Source organism: Erinaceus europaeus, chromosome 8, assembly GCF_950295315.1.
Source record: "Erinaceus europaeus chromosome 8, mEriEur2.1, whole genome shotgun sequence".
In the NCBI taxonomy this organism is placed as follows: Eukaryota; Metazoa; Chordata; class Mammalia; order Eulipotyphla; family Erinaceidae; genus Erinaceus; species Erinaceus europaeus.
In genome coordinates, this window is record NC_080169.1 from 124,837 (window position 1) to 149,504 (window position 24,668).

General features: G+C 49.7%; 2 protein-coding genes across 5 annotated transcripts in view; one reads left to right on the forward strand and one right to left on the reverse strand.

Annotated features, from left to right (window-relative positions):
- Window positions 1–2,873: 2,873 nt before the first annotated feature.
- FKBP14 (FKBP prolyl isomerase 14) lies at window positions 2,874–17,782 on the reverse strand. 2 transcript variants are annotated; one of them, XM_016193564.2, is made up of 5 exons: window positions 17,652–17,782; window positions 16,826–17,045; window positions 12,423–12,574; window positions 6,805–6,932; window positions 2,874–3,224 (listed from the first exon to the last, which is right to left on the reverse strand). In XM_016193564.2, exons 2-5 carry the CDS (start codon window positions 17,020–17,022, stop codon window positions 3,066–3,068), a joined length of 636 nt encoding a protein of 211 aa, XP_016049050.1. In that variant the 5' UTR covers window positions 17,023–17,045; window positions 17,652–17,782; the 3' UTR covers window positions 2,874–3,065. The 2 variants fall into 2 exon arrangements, with proteins under 2 accessions (XP_016049050.1, XP_007535456.1); XM_007535394.3 differs by having other exon boundaries at window positions 17,613–17,756.
- Window positions 17,783–20,906: 3,124 nt separating this feature from the next.
- The window catches only part of PLEKHA8 (pleckstrin homology domain containing A8), a 44,301-nt gene continuing 40,539 nt past the window's right edge, over window positions 20,907–24,668 (forward strand). For 2 of the 3 annotated variants that reach the window (XM_060195780.1, XM_060195779.1), the window contains exon 1: window positions 21,065–21,234. In XM_060195780.1, the coding sequence (XP_060051763.1) occupies window positions 21,195–21,234 (40 nt within the window). In that variant the 5' untranslated portion in view covers window positions 21,065–21,194. Of the gene's footprint in view, window positions 21,235–24,668 lie in introns of all 3 variants that reach the window. The other variant, XM_060195781.1, reaches the window with a different exon arrangement.

The window sequence follows — 24,668 nt, forward strand, 5'->3', positions numbered from 1 at the left end:
GTGAACTTCATTGGTCCAGGATGCCTTTGCATTCTGATGGAGACAGAGGAAGTAAGGAGACACAACAGCTTTATAGCTTTCTCCAGGTCCAGGTGCCTCCCATGTGGTGCTGGTGCTTGAACCCTGGCAGTGCATTGCAAAGCATATTATCTACCCTGCGAATTATCACCTCAGTCTGACAATTCCAAAAATAAACCTGGGGGCCAGGTGGTGGCGCACCTGGTTGAGCGCACAAGGACCGGGCTTCAAGCCCCCAGTCCCCACCTGCAGGAGGAAAGCTTCACAGGTGGTGAAACAGCGCTGCAGGTGTCTCTGTCTCTCTCCCTAGCTCCCCCTTCTCTCTCAATTTCTGGCTGTCTCTACCCAATAAATAAATAAAGATTATTTTTAAAACATTTTGAAAAACTAGAGGTATATAGGAATGAAAGGTCTAGGAGACACACCTAGAACTCACTGGACAGAATTCGGAAGACCATCCGGTACCAACCCCAGGAAGACTCACTGGAACCAGAGTCACTGTTAGATCAAGGGGAGAATTCTTTTTTTTTTTTTTAAATATTTATTTATTCCCTTTTGTTGCCCTTGTTGTTTTATTGTTGTAGTTATTATTGATGTCATTGTTGTTGGATAGGACAGAGAGAAATGGAGAGAGGAAGGGAAGACAGAGGGGGGAGAGAAAGATAGACACCTGCAGACCTGCTTCAGAGGAGGGGAAGACAGAGGGGGGAGAGAAAGATAGACACCTGCAGACCTGCTTCACCGCTTGTGAAGCGACTCCCCTGCAGGTGGGGAGCCGGGGGCTTGAACCTGGATCCTTAGGCTTTGTGCCACCTGCACTTAACCCTCTGTGCAACCACCCGACTCCCCAAGGGGAGAATTCTAAGCACCTGAACAATAGGAAACAGTCTTCAAGGGTGACAACTCAAAGACAAAGACCAGATAGGACAGCTATGAGAACTGACTGATGAGGCAATTGGGCCCAGTGAACTGAAAAGGTTTCCACATTCAATAGCAGGAGCAGGAGAAAGGCACCGAACATGGGAAGTGAAATCTGTTCTACAAGTTGGCTGCTAAGCTTTCGCTGGCCGATCTCTTTAAATCACAATCTTCTCAACTATAAAGTAACGCATGAAGGTCTGCCAGTTCAGGGGCTGGGCAGTGGCACGCCTGACACAGGTCACAATGTGCAAGGAACCAGGCCCTGATCTCCAAGTGTAAGGAGAAATACTTGAGCAGTGAAGGGGGTCTCTCTCTCTCTGTCTTCCCTATTCCTTCTCAATTTTGCTCTGTCTCTATCAAAGAAAGAAAGAGAGAGAAATTTAGGAAAAGACCTACCATTTTCTTTCCATAGGCAACGAAAACCAAAGCGATGTAAATCAGACTGGAGGTCACTTTGTGAACTACAACATTTACTATTTTTCATAAATAGAGACTTTAAAATCACAAGACCAACTCAAAGTAAAAACCATCAAAGCTTTGACCAAGTGTAAGTTTCATTTCACTGTAGCTGTTACAGACTGATTCATATTCTGATGAAGCAGAAGTGAGGCGATTGGGATCAACTTTTCTTTCTTTTTAATTGTGAGGGATCAAAGCCCTGTTCTGCCACTTCCATTGCTCCATTTCCTTCTCCTTTTAAATGCAGATTCTAAGCACCCTAAGGTGACAAGAACCTCAGGCCTGTGCTGATCACTGAGTCAGCTCCCTGCCTCTGAGTGGACTTGCTTAGTATACAAAGTCATTTTAGTACAGTGTATTAGCTGTCAGCTCCCTGCCTCTGAGTGGACTTGCTTAGTATACAAAGTCATTTTAGTACAGTGTATTAGCTGTCAGCTCCTTGCCTCTGAGTGGACTTGCTTAGTATACAGTCATTTTAGTACAGTGTACTAGCTGTCAGCTCCCTGCCTCTGAGTGGACCTACCCTTTAGTATACAAAGTCATTTTAGTACAGTGTACTAGCTGTCAGCTCCCTGCCTCTGAGTGGACCTACCCTTTAGTATACAAAGTCATTTTAGTAGTGTACTAGCTGTCAGCTCCCTGCCTCTGAGTGGACTTGCTTAGTATACAGTCGTTTTAGTACAGTGTACTAGCTGTCAGCTCCCTGCCTCTGAGTGGACCTACCCTTTAGTATACAAAGTCATTTTAGTACAGTGTACTAGCTGTCAGCTCCCTGCCTCTGAGTGGACCTACCCTTTAGTATACAAAGTCATTTTAGTAGTGTACTAGCTGTCAGCTCCCTGCCTCTGAGTGGACTTGCTTAGTATACAGTCATTTTAGTACAGTGTACTAGCTGTCAGCTCCCTGCCTCTGAGTGGACTTACTTAGTATACAAAGTCATTTTAGTACAGTGTACTAGCTGGCTAGTGGTAAATTCCACTCATTACAGAGCAAAGAATGATCATTTCTAGTTTCATAAAACAAACTCTCCAATTATAACTGTTTCAATGTTTTGACACATTTTAAAGAAACAAGGACATAAATGATTTATGTCAGGTCATTAGTGACCGTTGAACCACGTATCAATCCCAGGCAATTTCAGCACTGCACACTCCCAGCACACATACTGCAGGCTGAGCACTTCAGCCTGGTGCATTTTCCCCGTAAAGCACCAATGACAACACAGTTCATTTCCTAAAGCGGAGACTCAAGTCAGTTACAGACCCACCCATCCCTGGACAGGTCTTCCCCGTTATGCTGAAAGCTGACGTCAGGTTGCTTCACTTTTATGAAAGACTGACACTAGTTATCCGTAGCTGTAAGGAATCCAGAAACGAATGTTGTTTCTGTCTATTTCAATCCAATAAATAAAGATAATAAAAAATATTAAAAACAAGCAAAGATTAAAAAAATAGTGAAGTTCTCTATTCAAAACACTTTTTTATTATAATTATTTTTTATTAGCAAAAATTTTTACCTAATAACTTACCAAAGAGGAATGGTACTTTTTCTTCAAATAACATCAAAGATATATAAAAACAAACAAACAAAAAAAGCAAGAACAGAACATATTAAAAACAACCCTCCCCTGAAGGGTGGCTATTGTGATATAATAAGCGGACATGGCTCTATAACTCATCGTGTTTATATGTGAACTCTCTGGCAGATATAAACCCGTCTTTGTCTTCATCTTCTTTATCGAAAATGTCCTCCACCAAAACATCGTGATGGCTTTCATTCACCACCGCGCCATGCTTCTCAAACTCCTTCTTTAAATATACTTTGACCTACAAGATAAGAGGTCTCATTAATGATTCTAATTCAAAAGATACCCACACTGAGCGAAGACCACTGACTTCACTGGCAGGCATTAAGCTGTCTATAAAAACCACTGGGAGGCATGGCTAGGGGATAGGAGCTTCTGCCTTTCTTTTTAAAGACTTGAGTGATTGATCGATGAGAAAGAAAGGAGAAGAGGGAAAGAACCGACATGACTCTGGCCCCTGTGCAGCCAGGGACGGAGCTCCAGACCTCAGGCTTGACAGTCCAGTGCCTTACCCACTGCACCGCTGCACCACCTCTCGGACCACCTGCATTCCTTTTTTTATCAGTAACTTAACATTGATTTACAGAACTACAGGATACAGGGGCATAATTCCCCACTAGTCCCTCCACTGGAAACTTTAGTGGTTCTCCCAAGGTCGCAGATGTGCGGTGACTCTTATTTCTATGACTATCTGCCTATATTTTTATATAGTTGCCCATTTTTCCATGGCCCCGTCTTGTCTTCCTTTCTAAGTCACACCTACACATATTACTACTTCTGAGTGTCCTTACTCTTCTCCAAGCCCTGGTGGAATTGGAGTTCATAGGGAAAAAGACTTCGTAATAAAGATCTTTAAAATGTGATTGACCTGTCCAGGAGCTAGCACTGGGTTCTCAAGCACAGGTCCTGAGTTGAATCCTCAGTGTTGCATGCACTCTGGTTCTCTCTCTCCTTCTCTCATTAATGAATCAACAAATCTCTAAAAGTAAAATAAAATAAAATTTGATTTGTTTTTTGAACCGTATCAGTGTGTCATGTATTCCAGCTTTGTTTTCTTTCTCTCTTTCTTTCTTTCTTTCTTTCTTTCTTTCTTCCTTCCTTCCTTCCTTCCTTCCTTCCTCCCTCCCTCCCTTCCTTATTCCCTCCCTCCCTCCCTTCTTTCCTTCCTTCCTTCCTTCCTTCCTTCCTTCCTTCCTTCCTTCCTTCCTTTTTGTGCCTCCAGGGTTATCGCCGGGGCTCGGTGCCTGCAGCATAAATCCACTGCTCCTGGAGGCTGTTTTTTCCCTTTTGTTACCCTGATTGTTTTACCATTGTTATGGTTATTATTATCATTGTTATTGATGTCGTTGTTGTTGGATAGGACAGAGAGAAATGGAGAGAGGAGGGGAAGACAGAGAGGGGGCGAGAAAGACAGACACCTGTAGACCTGCTTCACCACCTGCAGGTGGGGAGCCAGGGGCTCGAACCAGGATCCTTGAGCCAGTCCTTGCACTTTGCGCCACATGCGCTTAACTCACTGCGCTATCGCCCAATTCCCAGTTCTGTTTTCATGAACAAGAATTACAATTTTTCTTGGATAGGAAAAATAATATATAGAAATAATAACAACTGGTGAATTACAAGGTGTGATCAACTTGGGGCTCTGTGGTTCTTAACAACTTAGTATATTTAATGCTTAATAATTTTTGGTCATTAGAGTGAAATTAATCAGAGCATAAATAGAGACTTGGGATAAAGAGAGAGAGCTGATTTCTGAGCCACAAGTCAGCATGAAGAATATGGATGGACACAAAGCGTCCACCTCTATTCCAGCAGCCAGACTGAGACAGTATGTAGAACAATGGCTGTGAAAGCCTCAGTTAGGGGGAGAAAACTTTTTCTTTTCATCCAACTCAAACATCAAGGCACAGGGTGAGGGTATGAGGGTGAAGCACCGGGCTGGAAGAATTTTTCGGGCAGTAAAAACCCATCTTATAGTCTTCTTTTTCCAGATGATGAACAAATCTGTGTATAGCCACTAAGAAAGCACACAAAATGCATTTGGCAGTTGATCTGCTAATAGAAAACAATCCAGGGGCCGGGTGGTGGTGTGCCTGGTTAAATGTACCTATTACAGTGCACAAGGACCTGGGTTCAAGCCCCTGGTCCCCACCTGTAGGGGGAAAGCTTTGCAAGTGGTGAAGCAGGGCTCAGGAGTCTCTCTGTCTCTCTCTCCTCTATCTCCCCTTCTCCTCTCAGTCTCTATCTGATAATAAATAAAAATAATTTAAAATAAGATAGTCCTTTGGACACGTATATTTATTACACAATAACTCAAAATTGAGGATTGAATTGGCAAAATCAGTCTTTCAAAAGGTCAGGCCAGAGCAGGTTGTAGTGAGCTCTGATCAGAGGAGAAAGACAAACAGTCAGAGCAATAAATGGTAGCTCTTTCATTTAAATATCAATATATTTCTCTCCAAATTAATGGTTTCTACAAATAAGTCAAATTTTCCATGTATGAGGACCCAGGTCCAAGCCTCCAGTTCCCATCTATGAGGAAGTGTGTGTGTGTGTGTGGGGGGGGGGGCTCCATGAGCAGTGGGACAGGCTACCAGTGTCTTTCTCTTTCTTGCTCCCTCTGTCAACCAATTTCTGTCTCTATCAAAATAAAAAAAAATTTTTTAAGAAAAAGAATGGGCATTGGGAGTGGTGAATTCCTTGTATATGTGGCATGCCCTGTGATGACTGTGGTGGGAGAGAGAGAGAGAGAGAGAGACAGAGTCAATTTTCAAAACAGTGTTATTTAAATATTTATTTATTTATTTATAACCAGAGCACTGCTCAGCTCTGGTTTATCATCGTGTGGGAGACTGAACCTGGAAGTTGGGAGCCTCAGGCATGGCAGTCTCTTTGCATAACCATCATGCTATCCATCACCGCCCTGTTCTTTTCTTTAAAAAAAAAACTTTATTTTTTATATTTCAAAAAATTTTATTTATTTATCATTGGGTAGAGAAATTGAGAGGGGAGGAGGAAATAGAGAAGGAGAGAGACGGGGGCTGGGCGATCGCACACGGGTTAAGCACACACAGTACTAAGCACAAGGGCCCATGCAAGGATCCGGGTTTGAGCCCCTCCCCCCATTCTCCATTTGCAGGGGGGTTGCTTCTTGCTTCACAAGTGGTCTGCATGTGTATATCTTTATCTCTCCCTCTTTACCTCCCCTCTCCCTCTCAGTCCTTTTTCTCCGTCCTGTCCAATAAAATGGGAAAAATGGGCTCCAGAAGCAGTGGATTCCTAGTGCAGGCGCCGAGCCCCAGCAATAACCCTGGAGGGAAAAAAATTTAAAAATAAAGAGGAAAGACACCTGCAGCCCTGCTTCACCACTTGTGAAATTTTCCCCCTGCAGGTGGGGACCAGGGGTTTGATCCCGAGTCCTTGCACACTGTAGTGTGTGCGCTTAACCAGGTGCACCACCCCCTGGTCCCGTTACTGCCTTTCACACGACATTAGGGCATAAATCCGGGACCTTGCATATGTGTGATACCACTGCAGAGCAATCTCCCTCGCCCAGCTTGTCCATTTGCTGAGGGGAGAGGCAGACACAGCTCTGCCCCACAATTCACAGAGCTCCCGGGGCCCACGGTGCTCCGATTCAGGGCCGCGGGCACAGGCGTGTGCTCTACTGGGTGAGAGACCAACCTTCCCACCCCTATTTCAAGGAAACAAAATTTACCTCCCCAAATACATTTCCTCTCAACTCTGATTCTAAAAGAGGCAGCAACCAAAGCTACGTCCACGCGGTGTGAGTCAGAGGAGAGGAAGGGGGGAAAACTCACCTCGTCTTTGGAGAGCTTCCAGTCATCATTGAGATCCATCTGCTGGAAAGACTCGTGGGACCGCGGTCCGTTTCGGATCTCCAGGAGATCAATGTTGAATATCAGTGTGCTCTCTGGGGGGATTTTACCTGTCATGGTGTGAGAGAGAAGTTTAACATCACAGTTGATTTGACCGTCTGTTTGGTTTTGGTCCCTGGGATTGAGTCCAGGGCCTGGCCCCTCTGCACGCACTGCACCACTGAGTTTAACCTCAGCAGAAAAGGCTTGTGTTTTATTGAAGAGATTGCAAGGTTTCAATGATAGGAAGTTTCTACATTTTATTTATTTATCTATTAGATAAGATAGAGAAAATTTGAGAGAGGAAGAGGAGTTAGAGAGGGAGAGGGAAAAGGAGAGATGTGTAGCACTGCTTTACCACTAGTGAAGCTTCCCTTCTGCTGGTGGGAACCGGGTGCTTGAACCTGGGTCCTTGAGCATCGTAATGTGCATGTTCAACTAGGTGCACCACTGTCTGGCCCCTACGACATTTAAAAAAAATATTTATTTATTCCCTTTTGTTGCCCTTGTTGTTTTATCGTCATTATTAATGAGAGCGAGAGAAAGAATGAGAACTAGAACAGCACTCTGGCACGTGGGATGCTGGGGCTGAACTCAGGACCTCAGGCTTGAGAGATCACTATTTTGAGAGGGAATCTATGATACTGAACAAAATATTCTTTGAGTTAACTGAAGCCAAGAGGGCCAGAGAGAGCTCATCAGGTAGATGCATGCCAGCACTGTGGGCCCTGACACCACATGGGAGCCCAAGGGCGCTGGAGGAAGCTCCCCTGGTGGTATGCCCTCTCTTTCTCCCTGTCTCACTGAAAATGCAGCCTGGGAGCCGTGAGAGTGCCCCTGCAGAAGGCCCTGGATTAACAATTAGTAAGTCAATGGACAAAATGAAGCCTCCTCTCAAAATTCTCATGTAAGATAGAAATTAGCAGCCGGGAGTCGGGCTGTAGCGCAGCGGGTTAAGCGCAGGAGGCGCAAAGCACAAGGACCGGCATAAGGATCCCGGTTCGAACCCCGGCTCCCCACCTGCAGGGGAGTCGCTTCACAGGCGGTGAAGCAGGTCTGCAGGTGTCTGTCTTTCTCTCCCCCTCTCTGTCTTCCCCTCCTCTCTCCGTTTCTCTCTGTCCTGTCCAACAACAACTACAACAATAATAACTGCAACAATAAAACAACAAGGGCAACGAAAGGGAATAAATAAATAAAATAAAATATTAAAAAAAAAAAAAAAAGAAATTAGCAGCCGTCTGTCCCATACAAGTAGGGCAAAGGAATAATCGAAACAGATCAAAAACTAGTCCATTTTAGGCTTGGTAATTACATCACATACACAAGCAACGTGTCCAGCGACTCTGGCATTCAATGTGAAACATAGTTAAGATGGACACCACACCAAGAGTGACTTAGATAGTTCCCAGTTAATTATAGGACAAGTGGTTTGCTAGCTTTTGGGCCACAGAGTCCTGACCTTGTCCTAAAGTACTGGCAACCCTGCTATTTCTGCCACTAGGTAGGAGGAGGTATGGAACTGAGTGAGTAGAGCCCTGCGGCCTGCAAACAAAGACTGCCCTAGCGCCCCTGATCTAGGGCTGAGCTCCTCAGCTACAAAAGCAGGTGACACTACGGCCTCGGGAGTCTGCTGGGAGGTGGAGGAAAGAGCCCAGACAGGATATTCTGTGCTGTGCTTGGTCAATGGTGAGCCTGTCTCATGCCACAGCCAACCCCTGCAGGCTCTACAGACAGCGCAGGGAAGTTCAATAGTCCTGCAAACTCAGGGGATACGGGCTGCAGGACAGAGCATGGCACAGGTGTTGAGGCTTCATGGGTGGGAGCCTGTCCCAATACAGTTTTGAAGGGCCGGAAGACAGCACACCTGGGCAACACACAGCTCACCGGTGGGAAACACTGGTGACATGCAGCCCAGGGCAGCGCCATGAAAGTCCTGGGGCTCCCTGGGGGTGGACAGTGCTGGGGCGTCTCTTCACCTTCCCTTAGTCTTTCTCTAAGAAACAGTGCGGTGCGGGGAGCGGGGTGGTGGTGAGGAGAGGCCGGTTGCTGGTGCACCTGCTTGAACACATATGTTACAGTGAGCAAGGAGCCAGGTTCAAGCCCCCAGTCCCCACCTGCAGGGGGGAAGCTTCACAAGTGGTGACACAGGGCTGCAGGGGTCTCTCTCCCTTTCTGTCTACCCTTCCCACTCGATTTCTGGCTGGTTCTATCCAATAAATAAGTAAAGATAATGACTAAAAAACAAATCCATGGGATCTATTTGTAAAAAGCCAAAAACCTTGGCGGGGGGGGGTGGGGGGAATGAACTAAAAAAAAAGAATAACTTGTTTTCTTTTAAATATTTGTACCAGAAAGGTTTGGTCATGCTGACTGTGTCTATAAATACAGGACTACTTCGACTATTTTTCAGCCTCTCCATCCCACACATTTTCATGAAAGAACATTTGTAACAAAGAACAAAGCCCACACTGTGTGTGGAAGCTCACCATTCCAGATCTAGACACAGAAGGGACATGCGCTGGGTCGTGGGTAAAGCTGGGATCTCCCCAGAGGAGGCATGCAAGCGTGGTGCTGGAGGGTCCGGAAGCAGTGTCAGACGCACAGCAGCTCAGTTAGTTCCAGAGTCACGGGGACGCCTGACTAGTGGCTACACAAGCGGAACTGAACTAGCAGAGGGCAGAGAGCGAGCGACAGTGACACAGCTATAAATCTGAAAGGCCAGATGCTGAAGACACAGGAGAGTGGGAGAATGTGATCTGAGGATCAAAGATACATCTTCTAGATGCTTGATTTTCTTCTCTAGTGAGGGTTATCACTATAAGAAGAATGGAATCTGGTTAGTAAATCTAACTCTGCAAAAAAAGACTTAGAGGGTAAGTTTCATTTTAGAACACGCCTGTGGCAGCTATTCCAAAGAGACCAGGACTAGAAGTCCTCACTCTAAGCTTGTGAACAAGTTAAGCTTGGGGGGCCAGGCGGCGGCGCACCTGGTTAAGCACTCACACTACAGTGCACGAGGACCCGGGTTCAAGCCCTGCTCCCCACCTGCAGGAGAAAAAGCTTCCTGAGCAGTGAAGCGGGTCTGCAGGTGTCTCTGTCTCTATCCCTCTCTGTCTCCCCTCCCCTCTCAATTTCTCTCTGTCTCATTCCAATAACAAATAAATAATAAATAAACAAGCTAAGCTTATATCTAAAGATATTATGAAGTCAGGATTTATAGTAAAAATGGTGGTTCTGATAATCTTGTAAAATTGATTTCTCTCAGAAATACATGCCCACTAGGCAATCTAGACAAGCTATGACTATTCTCAGCTGTACAGGCCGCCTTGACACGCTCTTTATCCTCTTGTAATTCACTCTGTGCAGGAATGTGTTCTCCCCACCACTTCTATTACTGGAGATGAATGAGGACTTTATTCTCTACTTGCATAAATAGCAGGAGTGTCTTCAAAATCTTTCAGGTACTATTATTAAATCATGGGCCAGGTTTTATCTATCTAAACCTTTCCCTCTCTGTACTTTGGTTGACCATTTTCTGCTTTTTTTAAATTTCTTTAAGTTTTTTTTTCATTTATTCCCTTTTGTTGCCCTTGTTTTTTATTGTTGTAGTTATTATTGTTGTAGTTATTGATGTCGTCATTGTTGGATAAGACAGAGAGAAATGGAGAGAGGAGGGGAAGACAGAGAGGGGGAGAGAAAGACAGACACCTGCAGACCTGCTTCACCGCCTGTGAAGCGATTCCCCTGCAGGTAGGGAGCCGGGGGCTCAAACCGGGATCCTTACGCCAGTCCTTGCGCTTCTCGCCACCTGCTCTTAACCCACTGCACTACCACCTGACTCCCCATTTTCTGTTTTTATGTATGTATGTTTGGCTGTTACAAACAATGTGGAGGGAGTCAGGTGGTAGCTCAGTGGATCCCGGTCACTTCACAGGGGAGTCACTTCACAGGTGGTGAAGCAGGTCTGCAGGTGTCTGTCTTTCTCTCCCCCTCTCTGTCTTCCCCATTTCTCTCTGTCCTATCCAACAATGAATTGCGTCAACAAGGGCAATAATAATAGCCACAACAAAGCTACAACAAGGGCAACAAAAGGGGAAAAAAATAGCCTCCAGGAGCGGTGGATTCATGGTGCAGGCACTGAGCCCAGCAATAACCCTGGAGGAGGAAAAAAAAAATGCCCCTTTGGAGAGTTGCAGGGGGTTCCCACTGCACAGACCCAGCTACGAGCAAACTGACACAAGGCTTCCCAGGGGGTTCCCACTGCACAGGCCCAGCTAGGAGCAAACTGACACAAGGCCACCCCATCAACCAGCCCACCGCTTCCGCTCTAGTAAGCGTACTCCATGCCACTCCATGAGGTTTCTAAGTAAGTCACCAAACAACCTTCAAGACAAAAATGAAAATAACTTCTGTGGGAAGTGTAGTCTGTGAGTTACTATAGCCATATCCAGAACCACGTGAGAGATCGGAGAGTCTGTATTCCCAAGCTTGATTCGCGGGGACATTTCTGGTAACTCTTCTTTCTGTTAAAACAAGCTGGGGACTCGCCACTTGGAGCAGATGAAAGTAGTCTGGATGTGGGCAGTGATGATGCTTGTTTCAATAATGTAATAAAAAGTAGTTGAAATAAATATAAAAAAAACAAGGGCAACAAAAGGGAATAAATAAATATTAAAAAAAAAAGTAGTTGAAATAGCAGACATGATATCACATTACCAAAACCCCTGCCCACTGGTGAGCAACTCTGACAGCAGAGTTGCATGATGGGACCTGCTTGGATTATTACCTCAGCCAAAAGCACTCACTGTCTATCTCAAATGAAAATCCAGGCATGATTGTATTCCTCAGAGGAACAGGAGTTCTCTGTTTACTTTTAGGAAGTAAGCACACAGGGAGGTAGGTAGCGCAGTGGGTTAAGCGAATGTGGAGCAAAGCGCAACGACCAGCCTAAGGATCCTGGTTCGAGCCCCTGGCTCCCCACTTGCAGAGGAGTTGCTTCACGGGTCTGCAGGTGTCTGTCTTTCTCTCCCCCTCTCTGTCTCCCCTCCTTTCTCCATTTCTCTCTGTCCTTTCCAACAAAGATGACATCAATAACAACAATAATTACAACCATAAAAACAACAAGGGCAACAAAAGGGAATAAATAAATAAATAAAAATTTTAAAAAAAGAAAAAGGGAGTCGGGTGGTAGCGCAGTGGGTTAAGCACACGTGGTGCCAAGTGCAAGGACCGGCGTAAGGATCCAGGTTCGAGCCCCCAGCTCCCCACCTGCAGGGGAGTCGCTTCCCAGGCGGTGAAGCAGGTCTGCAGGCGTCTGTCTTTCTCTCCCCCTCTCTGTCTCCCCCTCCTCTCTCCATTTCTCTCTGTCTTATCCAACAACCACGACATCAAGAACAACAATAATAACTACAACAATAAAACAACAAGGACAACAAAATGGAAAAATAAATAAATATTTTAAAAAATTTTAAGTAGAAAATAAGCATGCAGCAGTCACCCTGACTTCTGTCCTGAGTGTAGAGAGCGCTAGTGTTGCGGTGGGATCTGAGGAGCGCTGTTACCTTTTCCTTCTCTTCCATAGCCCAGGGCGGGGGGGATGGTGAGCTTTCTCTTCTCCCCCACACACATGCCTTTCAAGCCCTGGTCCCAGCCTTTGAGGGCTTCCAGGATGCCCAGAGTAAACCAGATGGGTTGGCCTTGGTTATGCTTGTGCCTAGGACAGAAAGAAAACAGTAGACCTCTCCAGTAAGTTTAGCAACGATTTTAAACTGCTCTGGTATGTGATTAAAAATTTGAAAATTAATGAAAAGGCATCTTTTATTTGTACCCCCCCCCCAAGAATAGTATGTCACAGTCATTCACTTCACTGCCCATCTGTTGCTTCATGTGGGGCACTGGGCTGATACACTAAGCAGTCTTTCAGGCCCAGTCTAGCCTTCCTTCCTCCCTCCCTCCCTCCCTTCCTGCCTTCCTACTTTCCTTTCCTCTCCCTCATGTTTCAGAGAGAGAGAGAGAGAGAGGGAGAGAGAGAAAACGCAAAGGCAGGGGTTGTTGGCATAATGGTTCTGCAAAGAGACTGTCATGCCTGAGGCTCCGAAGGCCCAGGTTCAAGCCCCTGCACCACCAGCAGGGCTCTGGTTTTAAAGGGGGAGAAAGAGACAAAGCAGGGCTGCAGGTGTCTCTTTTCCACTCTATCTCCTCCTTCTCTCTCAATTTCTCTGATTCTAGCCAAATAAATAAATAGAGAGAGAGAGAGAGAGAGAGAGAGGGGAAGCCAGAGGAGAAGCACCGCAGCAGCGCACCAGCACCACAGAGCCGCCATGTACCCTCCTCCTGGTGCCGGGCACCAAATCCCCGGCCGCAGGCATGGCGCACGGCATCTTCTGGGTGAGCCGCCCCTAACTCCTTTAGAAACATGGTTTTATTTCTTCGTTATTGGACAAAGACAGAGAGAAATTGAGAGGAGAAGGGGGATAAAAAGGGAGAGAGACAGAGAGACTCCCGCAGCCCTGCTTCACCACTCATGGAGCTTTCCCTGCAGGTGGGCATGGGGCTTGGACCCGAGTCCTGTGCACTGTAATGTGTGCGCTCAACCAGGTGCACCACCACCCGGCCCCGCATCTCTTAATTCCTACTCCTCTTTCCTGATAAAAGTTTATAGTTGACTCAGCTAGAGAGAGGCAGAGGGATAATAATAAAAACAACATTTGTGGGGCTGGGCAGAGACGCACCTGGTTGAACATACATCTTACAGTGTTCAGGGACCTGGGTTCAAGCCCCCAGTCCCCACCTGCAGGGGGAAAGCTTCACGAGTGGTGAAACAGGGCTGCAGGTGTCTGTCTCTCCCCCTCTCTCACTCCCGTTCCCCTCTCAGTTTCTGTGTCTAATCAATAATAGATAAATAAATAAAAATTAAAAAATAAACCAACAGCATTTGCTTGCTGACCACCAAGTGTTATCACAAATGCTTTGCCTCTTTTTTTAAAGTTTTATTAATTTATTTATTCTAATTTCTTTATTGAGGAATTAATGTTTTACATTCGACAGAAAATACAATAGTTCGTACATGCAAAACACTTCCCAGTTTTCATATAACAGTACCACATCCTCTAGGTCCTCTGCCATCCTTCTTGACCTGTCCTCTGCCCTTGTTTTGCCTCTTTGAACTATAACTATGAGCACATGAGGTAAGTGCTACTATTGCCTCAAATTACAGATGAGGAAACTGAAATTAAGCATGCCACTATCTGCCCTAAGTTTACATCCTTTTTTTAAAACAAAATTATCTTTATTTATTTATCGGATAGAGACAGCCAGAAATTGAGAGGGAAGGGGGTGATAGAGAGGGAGAGAAATAGAGAGACACCTGCAGCCCTGCTTCACCACATAGTGGTTATGCAAAGAGACTTTCACACCAAAGGTTCCAAAGTCCCAGATTCAATCCCCTGCCCCACCATAAACCAGAGCTGAGCAGTGCTCTGCTGAAAAATAAATAAGTACAGGGAGTCAGAAGGTAGCACAGCGGGTTAAGCGCAGGTGGTGCAAAGCACAAGGACTGGCATAAGGATCTGGGTTTGAGCCCCTGGCTCCCTACCAGAAGGGGGGGTCCCTTCACAAGCAGTGAAACAGGTCTGCAGGTGTCTGTCTTTCTCTCCCCCTCTGTCTTTCCCGCATCTCTCCATTTCTCTCTGTCCTATCCAACAACAATGACATCAATAACAACAACAATAATAACTACAACAATAAAACAATAAGGGCAACAAAAGGGAATAAATAAATAAATGTTAAAAAAGTACAATGTTTCCACACTGCAGTTTTAGTTTATACAACAGAAATGGAGACAGTGTAAGTACCTGAACATCCTTCACTGTAGGCAGTGGATTAATCTTCCAGAACCAGGCTCACACCCACAAATACAATTCAACAAATGGTGTTGGAAACATTGAGTGGAAATGTGCAGAAGAATGAAACCGAACCACTGTATTTCACCAGACACAAAAGTAAATTCCAAGTGCATCAAGGACTTGGATGGTAGACCACAAACTATCAGATACTCAGAGGAAAATATCGGCAGAACGCTCTTCCGCATACATTTTATTTTATTTTATTTTATTTATTTTTTTAATATTTTATTTATTTATTTTCTCTTTTGTTGTCCTTGTTGTTTTTCTTTTTTCTTTTTCCCTCCAGAGTTATTGCTGGGGCTCGGTGCCTGCACCATGAATCCACCGCTCCTGGAGGCCATTTTTCCCCTTTTGTTGCCCTTGTTGTTGCAGCCTCGTTGCGGTTATTATTGCCATTGTTGACGTTGCTTTGTTGTTGGATAGGACAGAGAGAAATGGAGAGAGGAGGGGAAGACAGAGAGAGAGGGGAGAGAAAGACAGACACCTGCAGACCTGCTTCACCGCCTGTGAAGCGACTCCCCTGCAGGTGGGGAGCCGGGGGCTCGAACCAGGGTCCTTACACCGGTCCCTGCGCTTTGCGCCTCGTGCGCTTAACCCACTGCGCCATCGCCCGACCCCCCCTTGTTGTTTTTCATTGTTGTAGTTATTATGGTTATTGATGTTGTCGTTGTTAGATAGGACAGAGAGAAATGGAGAGAGGGGGGAAGACAGAGAGGGGGAGAGAAAGATAGACACCTGCAGACCTGTTTCACCGCCTGTGAAGCGACTCCCCTGCAGGTGGGGAGCTGGGGGCTTGAACCCGGATCCTTATGCCGGTCCTTGTGCTTTGCGCCACCTGCGCTTAACCCGCTGAGCTACAGCCCGACTCCCCCTCATACATTTTAAAGACATCTTCAATGAAACGAATCCAATTACAAAGAAGACTAAGGCAAGCATAAACCTATGGGACTACATCAAATTAAAAAGCTTCTGCACAGCAAAAGAAACCACTACCCAAACCAAGAGACCCCTCACAGAATGGGAGAAGATCTTTACATGCCATATAGCAGAAAAGTTATGAAATAAATCATGGTCCTACTTCCTGACCAAAATGTCATTTGTCAGAACAACAGTTAAATATCAGTGGGCTAACATATTCCTGCTCAGACAAATAAGTGAGGCTGCACTCTGCGAATGAAGTAAGTTTCTGTGAAAAGTGCAAGTGCTGCTGCTCAGACAAATAAGTGAGGCTGCACTCTGCGAATGAAGTAAGTTTCTGCGAAAAGTGCAAGTGCTGCTGCTCAGACAAATAAGTGAGGCTGCACTCTGCGAATGAAGTAAGTTTCTGCGAAAATGCAAGTGCTGCTGCTCAGACAAATAAGTGAGGCTGCACTCTGCGAATGAAGTAAGTTTCTGTGAAAAGTGCAAGTGCTGCTGCTCAGACAAATAAGTGAGGCTGCACTCTGCGAATGAAGTAAGTTTCTGCGAAAAGTGCAAGTGCTGCTGCTCAGACAAATAAGTGAGGCTGCACTCTGCGAATGAAGTAAGTTTCTGTGAAAAGTGCAAGTGCTGCTGCTCAGACAAATAAGTGAGGCTGCACTCTGCGAATGAAGTAAGTTTCTGTGAAAAGTGCAAGTGCTGTGCCAAGTTAAAGAAGGGACCTGGGGGCTGCTGCTAGTGCTCCTGCTTGAGCACTTGATGCTCCTGGGGTTTCCAATATATTCAGATTCCTCACCACAGAAGGTTAATCTTTTTCATTATTATTATCTATTTATTTGCGACAGACAGAAATCGAGAGGGAAGTGGGGGAGAGAGAGGGAGACAGACACCTGCAGCCCTGCTTCACCACTAGTGAAACTTCCCCCTGTAGGTGGTGACCAGGGTTTGAACCAGTGTCCTTACACACTGTAATGTGCGCCCTTAACCAAGTGCGCCACTGCCTGGCCCCGCCTTCTTTCTCAGAGGAGAAAATAATATGTTTTTGTTTACCCCCCCCCCCCCCAGCCAGTACTGATGGCTCCCTAGCTTGCACTGCGGTTTGGGCTCCCGGCCGTCCTCACCGGGCCATGACTACGACTCACGTGGAGTGAAATAAGCTGCCGTCCTTCTCCAAGAAGCCTTCGTAGTGGACCAGCATCAGGTCCCCACCCTTGGTCTGACGGTGGCAGATGAAGGGCTTCTGGAGAACTTCAATCTTCACTTCTGGCTCCGGTATCAGAGCCCCGCTCAGAGGCGTGACCAGCAGGGTCCAGACTGCATTCCAGAGCAAGGGCCTCATGGTGCTGGAGCCAGACAGAGCCCCTGCGGACAGACAGAGCCCCTGCGGACAGAGACCCGGCCTCAGAGTGAGGGCTCCAGACAGAAGACCCTGAGGACAGACAGAGACCCTGCAGACAGACAGAGCCCCTGCGGACAGAGACCCGACCTCAGAGTGAGGGATGGAGGTGCTGGAGCCAGACAGCGCCCCTGAGGACAGACAGAGACCCTGAGGACAGACAGAGACCCCGAGGACAGACAGAGCCCCTGTGGACAGAGACCCGGCCTTAGAGTGAGGGCTCCAGACAGAAGACCCTGTGGACAGACAGAGCCCCTAAGGACAGACAGGGCCCCTGAGGACAGACAGAGCCCCTGAGGACAGACAGGGCCCCTGCGGACAGAGACCCTGCGGACAGACAGGGCCCCTGAGGACAGACAGAGACCCTGAGGACAGACAGAGCCCCTGCGGACAGACAGAGCCCCTGAGGACAGACAGAGACCCTGAGACAGACAGAGCCCCTGCGGACAGATAGAGACCCTGAAGACAGACAGAGCCCCTGCGGACAGACAGAGACCCTGAGGACAGACAGGGCCCCTGCGGACAGACAGAACCTCTGCAGGAAAGACAGAGACCCTTCCCCCGGGCCTCACGGAGTTCGGATTGTAGTCGTAAGCTAACAGACAACAGCCTCTGGCAAGTTCATGACTGTCCCCGACAAGCAGACGTGGCACTTTAACTCCCAACAACTCTCCAAGTATTTGCAAACCGCATCTAAAGAGTTAAAACCCAGCCCCGACCTGACTGGTTCTTAGAACACCGGCGCCCAGCAAGGACGGCTTTCCATTGGTCGACGTTGCTGCTTGTCACTCTGCACTCCAGCCTATGGCTCTGGAGTGTGTCGCAGGGGCGGAGACCAGCAGTCCGCCGGCTATGCGGCCAGCCAAGCGGTCCTAGAGCCCCCCGAGTTCAAAGGTCCCACTCCCTCAGGCTGTGCGAGCCTCCTACACATTTACATCTCTTTCTCCTTTTCTAAGTTTTAATCATATTTACTTGATAGAGACGGGTATGGGGATACAGAGAGGGAGACACTGCTCCACCACGGTGAAGCTCTGCCCCTGCGGGTGGGCATCAGGGCTTGAACCCAGGTCCTTGTGCATGCTAACGCGCGCTCAACCAGGTGTGCCCCGGCCCCCAGCTTTACACTCCTTCTGCAGACTGACATCGTAAAGAACGCGGGCTGAGAGTGGTGGGGAGCATTCTGGAGCCCCCAGGGGCCGCTGGAAAGGAAGTGAGTCTTCGACGGTGTACAGACTCAATGGGCTTCACGGCTACACCGCGCTCCAGCCTCGGCACACTTGTAGGCCCCTCTTTCATCCTCCTAAAAGAGAAGTATTTTTAGGCTAAGGTACGTGCCCGGCTCCAGGTCCTCCAGTTCCAAAGCAGCTGACCCCGCTTTCAAATCGGATCTCCTGATTCATGCTCTAGGCATAATATTATGGTCGTTAATAAATAATCAACCATGGGAGTAGGCGGTAGCGCAGTGGGTTAAGCGCAGGTGGCGCAAAGCGCAAGGGCCGGTGTAAGGATCCCGGTTCGAGCCCCAGGCTCCCCACCTGCAGGGGAGTCGCTTCACAGGCGGTGAAGCAGGTCTGCAGGTGTCTGTCTTTCTCTCCCCCTCTCTGTCTTCCCCTCCTCTCTCCATTTCTCTCTGTCCTGTCCAATAACGACGACATCAACAATAATAATTACAACAATGAAAAACAAGGGCAACAAAAGGGAAAATCAATATAAAAAATAGAAATAAAAATAATCAACTAGGTGACCTTAGGCCAATAGTTGCCTCTATCAAGAATAAGGACTTGCAGATCTCCAATTTAAAGAACGATCATTAACGATCATTAAAAATTACATCGGATGTCACCCCTTGATAATCTTTAAAGGAAACACTATATAATTCGCCAAGAGATATACTAGCAAAAGTATAAATGTCAACTAAAGGGCTCTGCTATTATAATCATCAAATAAGCAGAATGCAGTAAAACTTCAGGTTAAGTTAGCTCCCACTTAAACCCTAGGTCTATTCCATCCCCAACTTGAGGCCAGACCCCATAAACCCAAACAAAACTGGTTTGGATATAACAAACGACACTGAATGATTTAACAACTAGGAGAAAGTCTAATCCTGTCAAATGAAGAAAGGACTGCAAGAGCTGGATAAGGGCAAGAGACGGCTCACTTAGTGACGGCCTTTTGGCTCAATACCAGGTCACCCCATCACCTGGGGCTCTAGTCAGGGAGTCCTGGATTCCCTCATAGATACAATGGACCCGGACCTCTCACAGACCCGCTCTCCACCATCACTGTCACCTCCATCAGGAACATCATCACAAGCCCTCCTGGGGCCTCCCCAGGACCTGCCCTCACTGCAGAGCAGCCATGGTGGGGACTCCCCGCTCTCTGAAGGGAGGCCGGTCAGCCTGCTCTGCCCCTCGAGGAAGACGGGTCCTGACGTGAGAGCGGCCTGGAATGTCCCAGCTGTGACCATGGACTGTGAGCTCAGACTGACAGGGACTCAGAGGCCACACAGAATCCTGTGCTGGATGTGAACAGACATGGGCCCTGAGCCCGATGAGTGGGGTAAACAGTTAACAGTGTTTATAGACTTTCCTCATGTTGGGGAGCTTTTACTCTGCCCTACTCCAGCGTTCCAGTCCTATTCTCACCTCTGAAACCATCTTCTCAGACAATATTTCTAGTTCAGCTTCAGGTTAGCTGCCCAGCTCAGGCAAAAATTACTAAAGTTGTGGGAACACACCTAAAATAGACTTCCTCGCTTCTTCCCACGTGAAGACCCTAGTTTCACCTGCTCTAGTCTTAGCTTTGGGTTCCTGTAAACACTTTGTCTCGCTTTATATCTTGCTGCTTTTCAGCCACCATGTTGCAGAGGCTGCCATGACACCGACCTGACCTCCCTGGGCAGACGCCCTCACCATGTGTCCTGGAGCCTCCCCTCCCCAGAGCCCTGCCCCACTAGGGACAGACAGACACAGGCGGGGTGTGGGTCCACCTGCCAACACCCATGTCCAGTGGAGAAGCAGTGACAGAAGCCAGAGCTCCCACCTGCTGCTCCCCATAAAGACCCTGGGTCCACACTCCCAGAGGGATAAAGACCAGGGGAGCTTCCAGTGGACACGGAGCTCTGGTGGTGGGAAGTATGTGGACTTGTACACAACCCTGTGAACTTACAATCTTGCCACTCACTATGAATCACTAACAATAACTTCAGGGGTGGCACCCGCGGCCCGCAGGCCCGCCCTCCTCTCCCTGCTGAGGCCCCGAAGTCCGGGGGTGCAAACGCCTGGCCCCGCCCAGCACCCAGCGCCACGGAAGCCCGGGCTGGACAGCGGGCGGGGAGCGACGGCTCTGCGCATGTGCGAGCGGCAGCCGGGTCCCCGGGCTGGACAGCGGGCGGGGAGCGACGGCTCTGCGCATGCGCGAGCGGCAGCCGGGTCCCCGGGCTGGACAGCGGGCGGGAGCGACGGCTCTGCGCATGTGCGAGCGGCAGCCGGGTCCCCGGGCTGGACTGCAGGCCGGGAGCGACGGCTCTGCGCGTGCGCGAGCGGCAGCCGGGTCCCCGGGCTGGACTGCTGGCCGGGGGCGACGGTTCTGCGCATGCGCGAGCGGCAGCCGGGTCCCCGTCTGGACAGCGGGCCGGGAGCGACGGCTCTGCGCATGCGCGAGCGGCAGCCGGGTCCCCGGGCTGGACTGCAGGCCGGGAGCGACGGCTCTGCGCATGTGCGAGCGACAGCCGGGTCCCCGGGCTGGACTGCAGGCCAGGGGCGACGGTTCTGCGCATGCGCGAGCGGCAGCCGGGTCCCCGGGCTGGACTGCAGGCCAGGAGCGACGGTTCTGCGCATGCGCGAGCGGCAGCCGGGTCCCCGGGCTGGACAGCGGGCCGGGAGCGACGGCTCTGCGCATGTGCGAGCGGCAGCCGGGTCCCGAGAGCCGCGATCCGCTGCCGGCCCACCCGGTCCAAGCCCCGGCCATCGGGACCGTCCCCCCGACCCCCGGCCCCCCAGACTCCCCACCTGCGGACCCCCGGCCTCTGGAGCAACCCCCGCCCCGAGCGCTGTCCCCGCGGCCGCCGACGATGTGAGCGCCTGGCCGGGCGATGGGCCCCTGCCCGCGGCGCCATGGAGGGGCTGCTGTACAAGTGGACCAACTACCTGAGCGGTGAGTCCCACGGGGGCCCCGGCGCCGGTGGCCCCCAAGCAGGTCACGTGTGCTGCCGGGGACGTTCAGGTCACGTGTGCTGCGGGGGGACACTGTCAGGTCACCTGTGCAGCTGGGGACACTCTCAGGTCACCTGTGCAGCTGGGAGGACACTGTCCGGTCACCTGTGCAGCTGGGGACACTGTCAGGTCACCTGTGCAGCTGGGGACACTCTCAGGTCACCTGTGCAGCTGGGGGACACTCTCAGGTCACCTGTGCAGCTGGGGACACTCAGGTCACCTGTGCAGCTGGGGACACTCTCAGGTCACCTGTGCAGCTGGGGACACTCTCAGGTCACCTGTGCAGCTGGGGACACTCTCAGGTCACCTGTGCAGCTGGGGGACACTCTCAGGTCACCTGTGCAGCTGGGGACACTCTCAGGTCACCTGTGCAGCTGGGGACACTCTCAGGTCACCTGTGCAGCTGGGGGACACTCTCAGGTCACCTGTGCAGCTGGGGACACTCTCAGGTCACCTGTGCAGCTGGGGACACTCTCAGGTCACCTGTGCAGCTGGGGACACTCTCAGGTCACCTGTGCAGCTGGGAGGACACTCTCAGGTCACCTGTGCAGCTGGGAGGACACTCTCAGGTCACCTGTGCAGCTGGGAGGACACTCTCAGGTCACCTGTGCAGCTGGGGACACTCTCAGGTCACCTGTGCAGCTGGGGACACTCTCAGGTCACCTGTGCAGCTGGGGACACTCTCAGGTCACCTGTGCAGCTGGGGACACTGTCAGGTCACCTGTGTTGTTTTCGACGGGTTATGTTGTTTTCGCCGGGCTGGCTTCACGGGCGGGTAACAGACGACCAGGTACTCATGGTTGAGCTGTAGGCAGTATCTCTTTATTCATGCAGGACGCAGCACAATCTAAGACGAGCTAAGTTAAACTCAAAGTACAGTACTGTATAACTCACAATGCTGTCTTTATATATACTTGCCAAGTAGGGTGGAAAAAGGATGTGACATAGAGAGGGTGGAGAGAAAAGTGACTGGTGAAAATCAGAGTGTGACAAAGAGGGGGCAGAGCAGGCGAGAATCCTATCACTGAACCACAAATGCCCTGGAGGGAGGGTGGAACTTGTTAACAGTGGTTATGTAAATAGAATAGTGTTAAGCAGGGGGGATTTAAACCAAATGAAACAGAAGAGGTCTCATGCATACCAACAACCTGTGCAGCTGGGAGACACTCTCAGGTCACCTGTGCAGCTGGGGGACACTCAGGTCACCTGTGCAGCTGGGGACACTCTCAGGTCACCTGTGCAGCTGGGGACACTCTCAGGTCACCTGTGCAGCTGGGGACACTCTCAGGTCACCTGTGCAGCTGGGGACACTCTCAGGTCACCTGTGCAGCTGGGGGACACTCTCAGGTCACCTGTGCAGCTGGGGACACTCTCAGGTCACCTGTGCAGCTGGGGACACTCTCAGGTCACCTGTGCAGCTGGGGGGACACTCTCAGGTCACCTGTGCAGCTGGGGGGACACTCTCAGGTCACCTGTGCAGCTGGGGGGACACTCTCCGGTCACCTGTGCAGCTGGGGGACACTCTCAGGTCACCTGTGCAGCTGGGGACACTCTCAGGTCACCTGTGCAGCTGGGGGGACACTCTCAGGTCACCTGTGCAGCTGGGGACACTCTCAGGTCACCTGTGCAGCTGGGGGACACTCTCCGGTCACCTGTGCAGCTGGGGACACTCTCAGGTCACCTGTGCAGCTGGGGACACTCTCAGGTCACCTGTGCAGCTGGGGACACTCAGGTCACCTGTGCAGCTGGGGACACTCTCAGGTCACCTGTGCAGCTGGGGGGACACTCTCAGGTCACCTGTGCAGCTGGGGACACTCTCAGTTCACCTGTGCAGCTGGGGGACACTCTCCGGTCACCTGTGCAGCTGGGGACACTCTCAGGTCACCTGTGCAGCTGGGGACACTCTCAGGTCACCTGTGCAGCTGGGGGGACACTCTCAGGTCACCTGTGCAGCTGGGGGACACTCTCCGGTCACCTGTGCAGCTGGGGACACTCTCAGGTCACCTGTGCAGCTGGGGACACTCTCAGATCACCTGTGCAGCTGAGGACACTCTCAGGTCACCTGTGCAGCTGGGGGGACACTCTCCGGTCACCTGTGCAGCTGGGGACACTCTCAGGTCACCTGTGCAGCTGGGGACACTCTCAGGTCACCTGCATGGCTAGGTGCGGGGGTGCACTGACCATTCTCACATCCGGGAAAGCTCTGGGATACTGAAACTTCGGTGCTTGGATGCCTATGGACCCCATATGGGCGCTGGGAGGGGAAGGAACCTTGGGGCCTCTGTAAGATGAGCAGTTCCAGTGGATGCCCCGCAGTCTGGGGTCCCAGGTGGAGAGGTCCTCTTTCTGTGTGCAAGGCAGACTTCCCATTTTGTGCCTCAGAGCCACCCTGGCAGGTCAGGTCAGTAGCTCAGAGCCTCTCTAAGCAAGCACAGGGTTTGGCTTTTCTCATAGAAGCCTCCTCCTCCTCCTCCTCCTCCTCCTCCTCCTCCTCCTCCTTCTCCTTCTCCTCCTTCTCCTCCTTCCTTTCCTCCTCCCACTCCTCCTCCCCCTCCCTCTTCCCCCTTCTCCTCCCCCTTCTCCTCCCCCTCCTCCTCCCCCTCCTCCTCCCCCATCCTCCCCTCCTCTTCGCCCTCCTCCTCCTCCTGCTCCTTCTTCTTCTGCTTCTCCTCCTCCTCCTCTTCCTCCTTCTTCTCCTCCTTCTCCTCCTCCTCCTCTTCTTCTCCTCCTCCTCCCCCTCCTCCCTCTCCCCCTCTCCTTCCCCCTTCTCCTTCCCCCTTCTTCTTCTCCTCCTCCTCCTCCTTCTTCTCCTTCTCCTTCTCCTTCTTCTTCTCCTTCTCCTCCTCCTTCTTCTCCTTCTTCTTCTTATTCTTCTTCTCCTCCTCCTCCTTCTTCTCCTTTTTCTTCTTCTTCTTCTTCTTCTTCTCCTTCTCCTTCTCCTTCTCCTTTTCCTTCTCCTTCTTCTTCTTCTCCAGACCTCAGGTTGTTAAAGCAAACTTTAGTGACTGCAGTTATGAAAGGGACTTACACATATCTATTATTCAGCTGTTGACATGAATCAGAAGTTTTGTTTTTGGTTTTGGTTTGTGCAGTGAGTGTTTAATAAAAAAAAGCCATCTGTATGCTGGAAACTGCTAGTCACTATTTTGAAGTTAAGTTTGTTGTTGTTTGTTTTGTTTTTTTACTAGGGAAATGATATAGGCATGTTCCATTTTGATAGTGACATACTTGGAAATAGAAAATTTCCCAATAGCTCTGAGAGTAAGGGAGATAGTCCCCTTCCTGTTTTTCTAGATCGGTTCCTGAAAATTGTAGCGTGGCGATGCCTTGGAGTGACTTAAGGAGGGCGGTGTATGGGAGGGTCAGCCCACGTAG

Bases quoted from the DNA above. Each gene is read 5' to 3' on its own strand.
- FKBP14 (XM_016193564.2), bottom strand. From the start codon at position 17,022: ATGAGGCCCTTGCTCTGGAATGCAGTCTGGACCCTGCTGGTCACGCCT. The intron at 6,933-12,422 runs GTAACAGCGCTC...ACACCATGACAG, and splicing joins CTATGGAAGAGAAGGAAAAG to GTAAAATCCCCCCAGAGAGC. The intron at 3,225-6,804 runs GTGAGTTTTCCC...CTTATCTTGTAG, and splicing joins GGAAGCTCTCCAAAGACGAG to GTCAAAGTATATTTAAAGAA.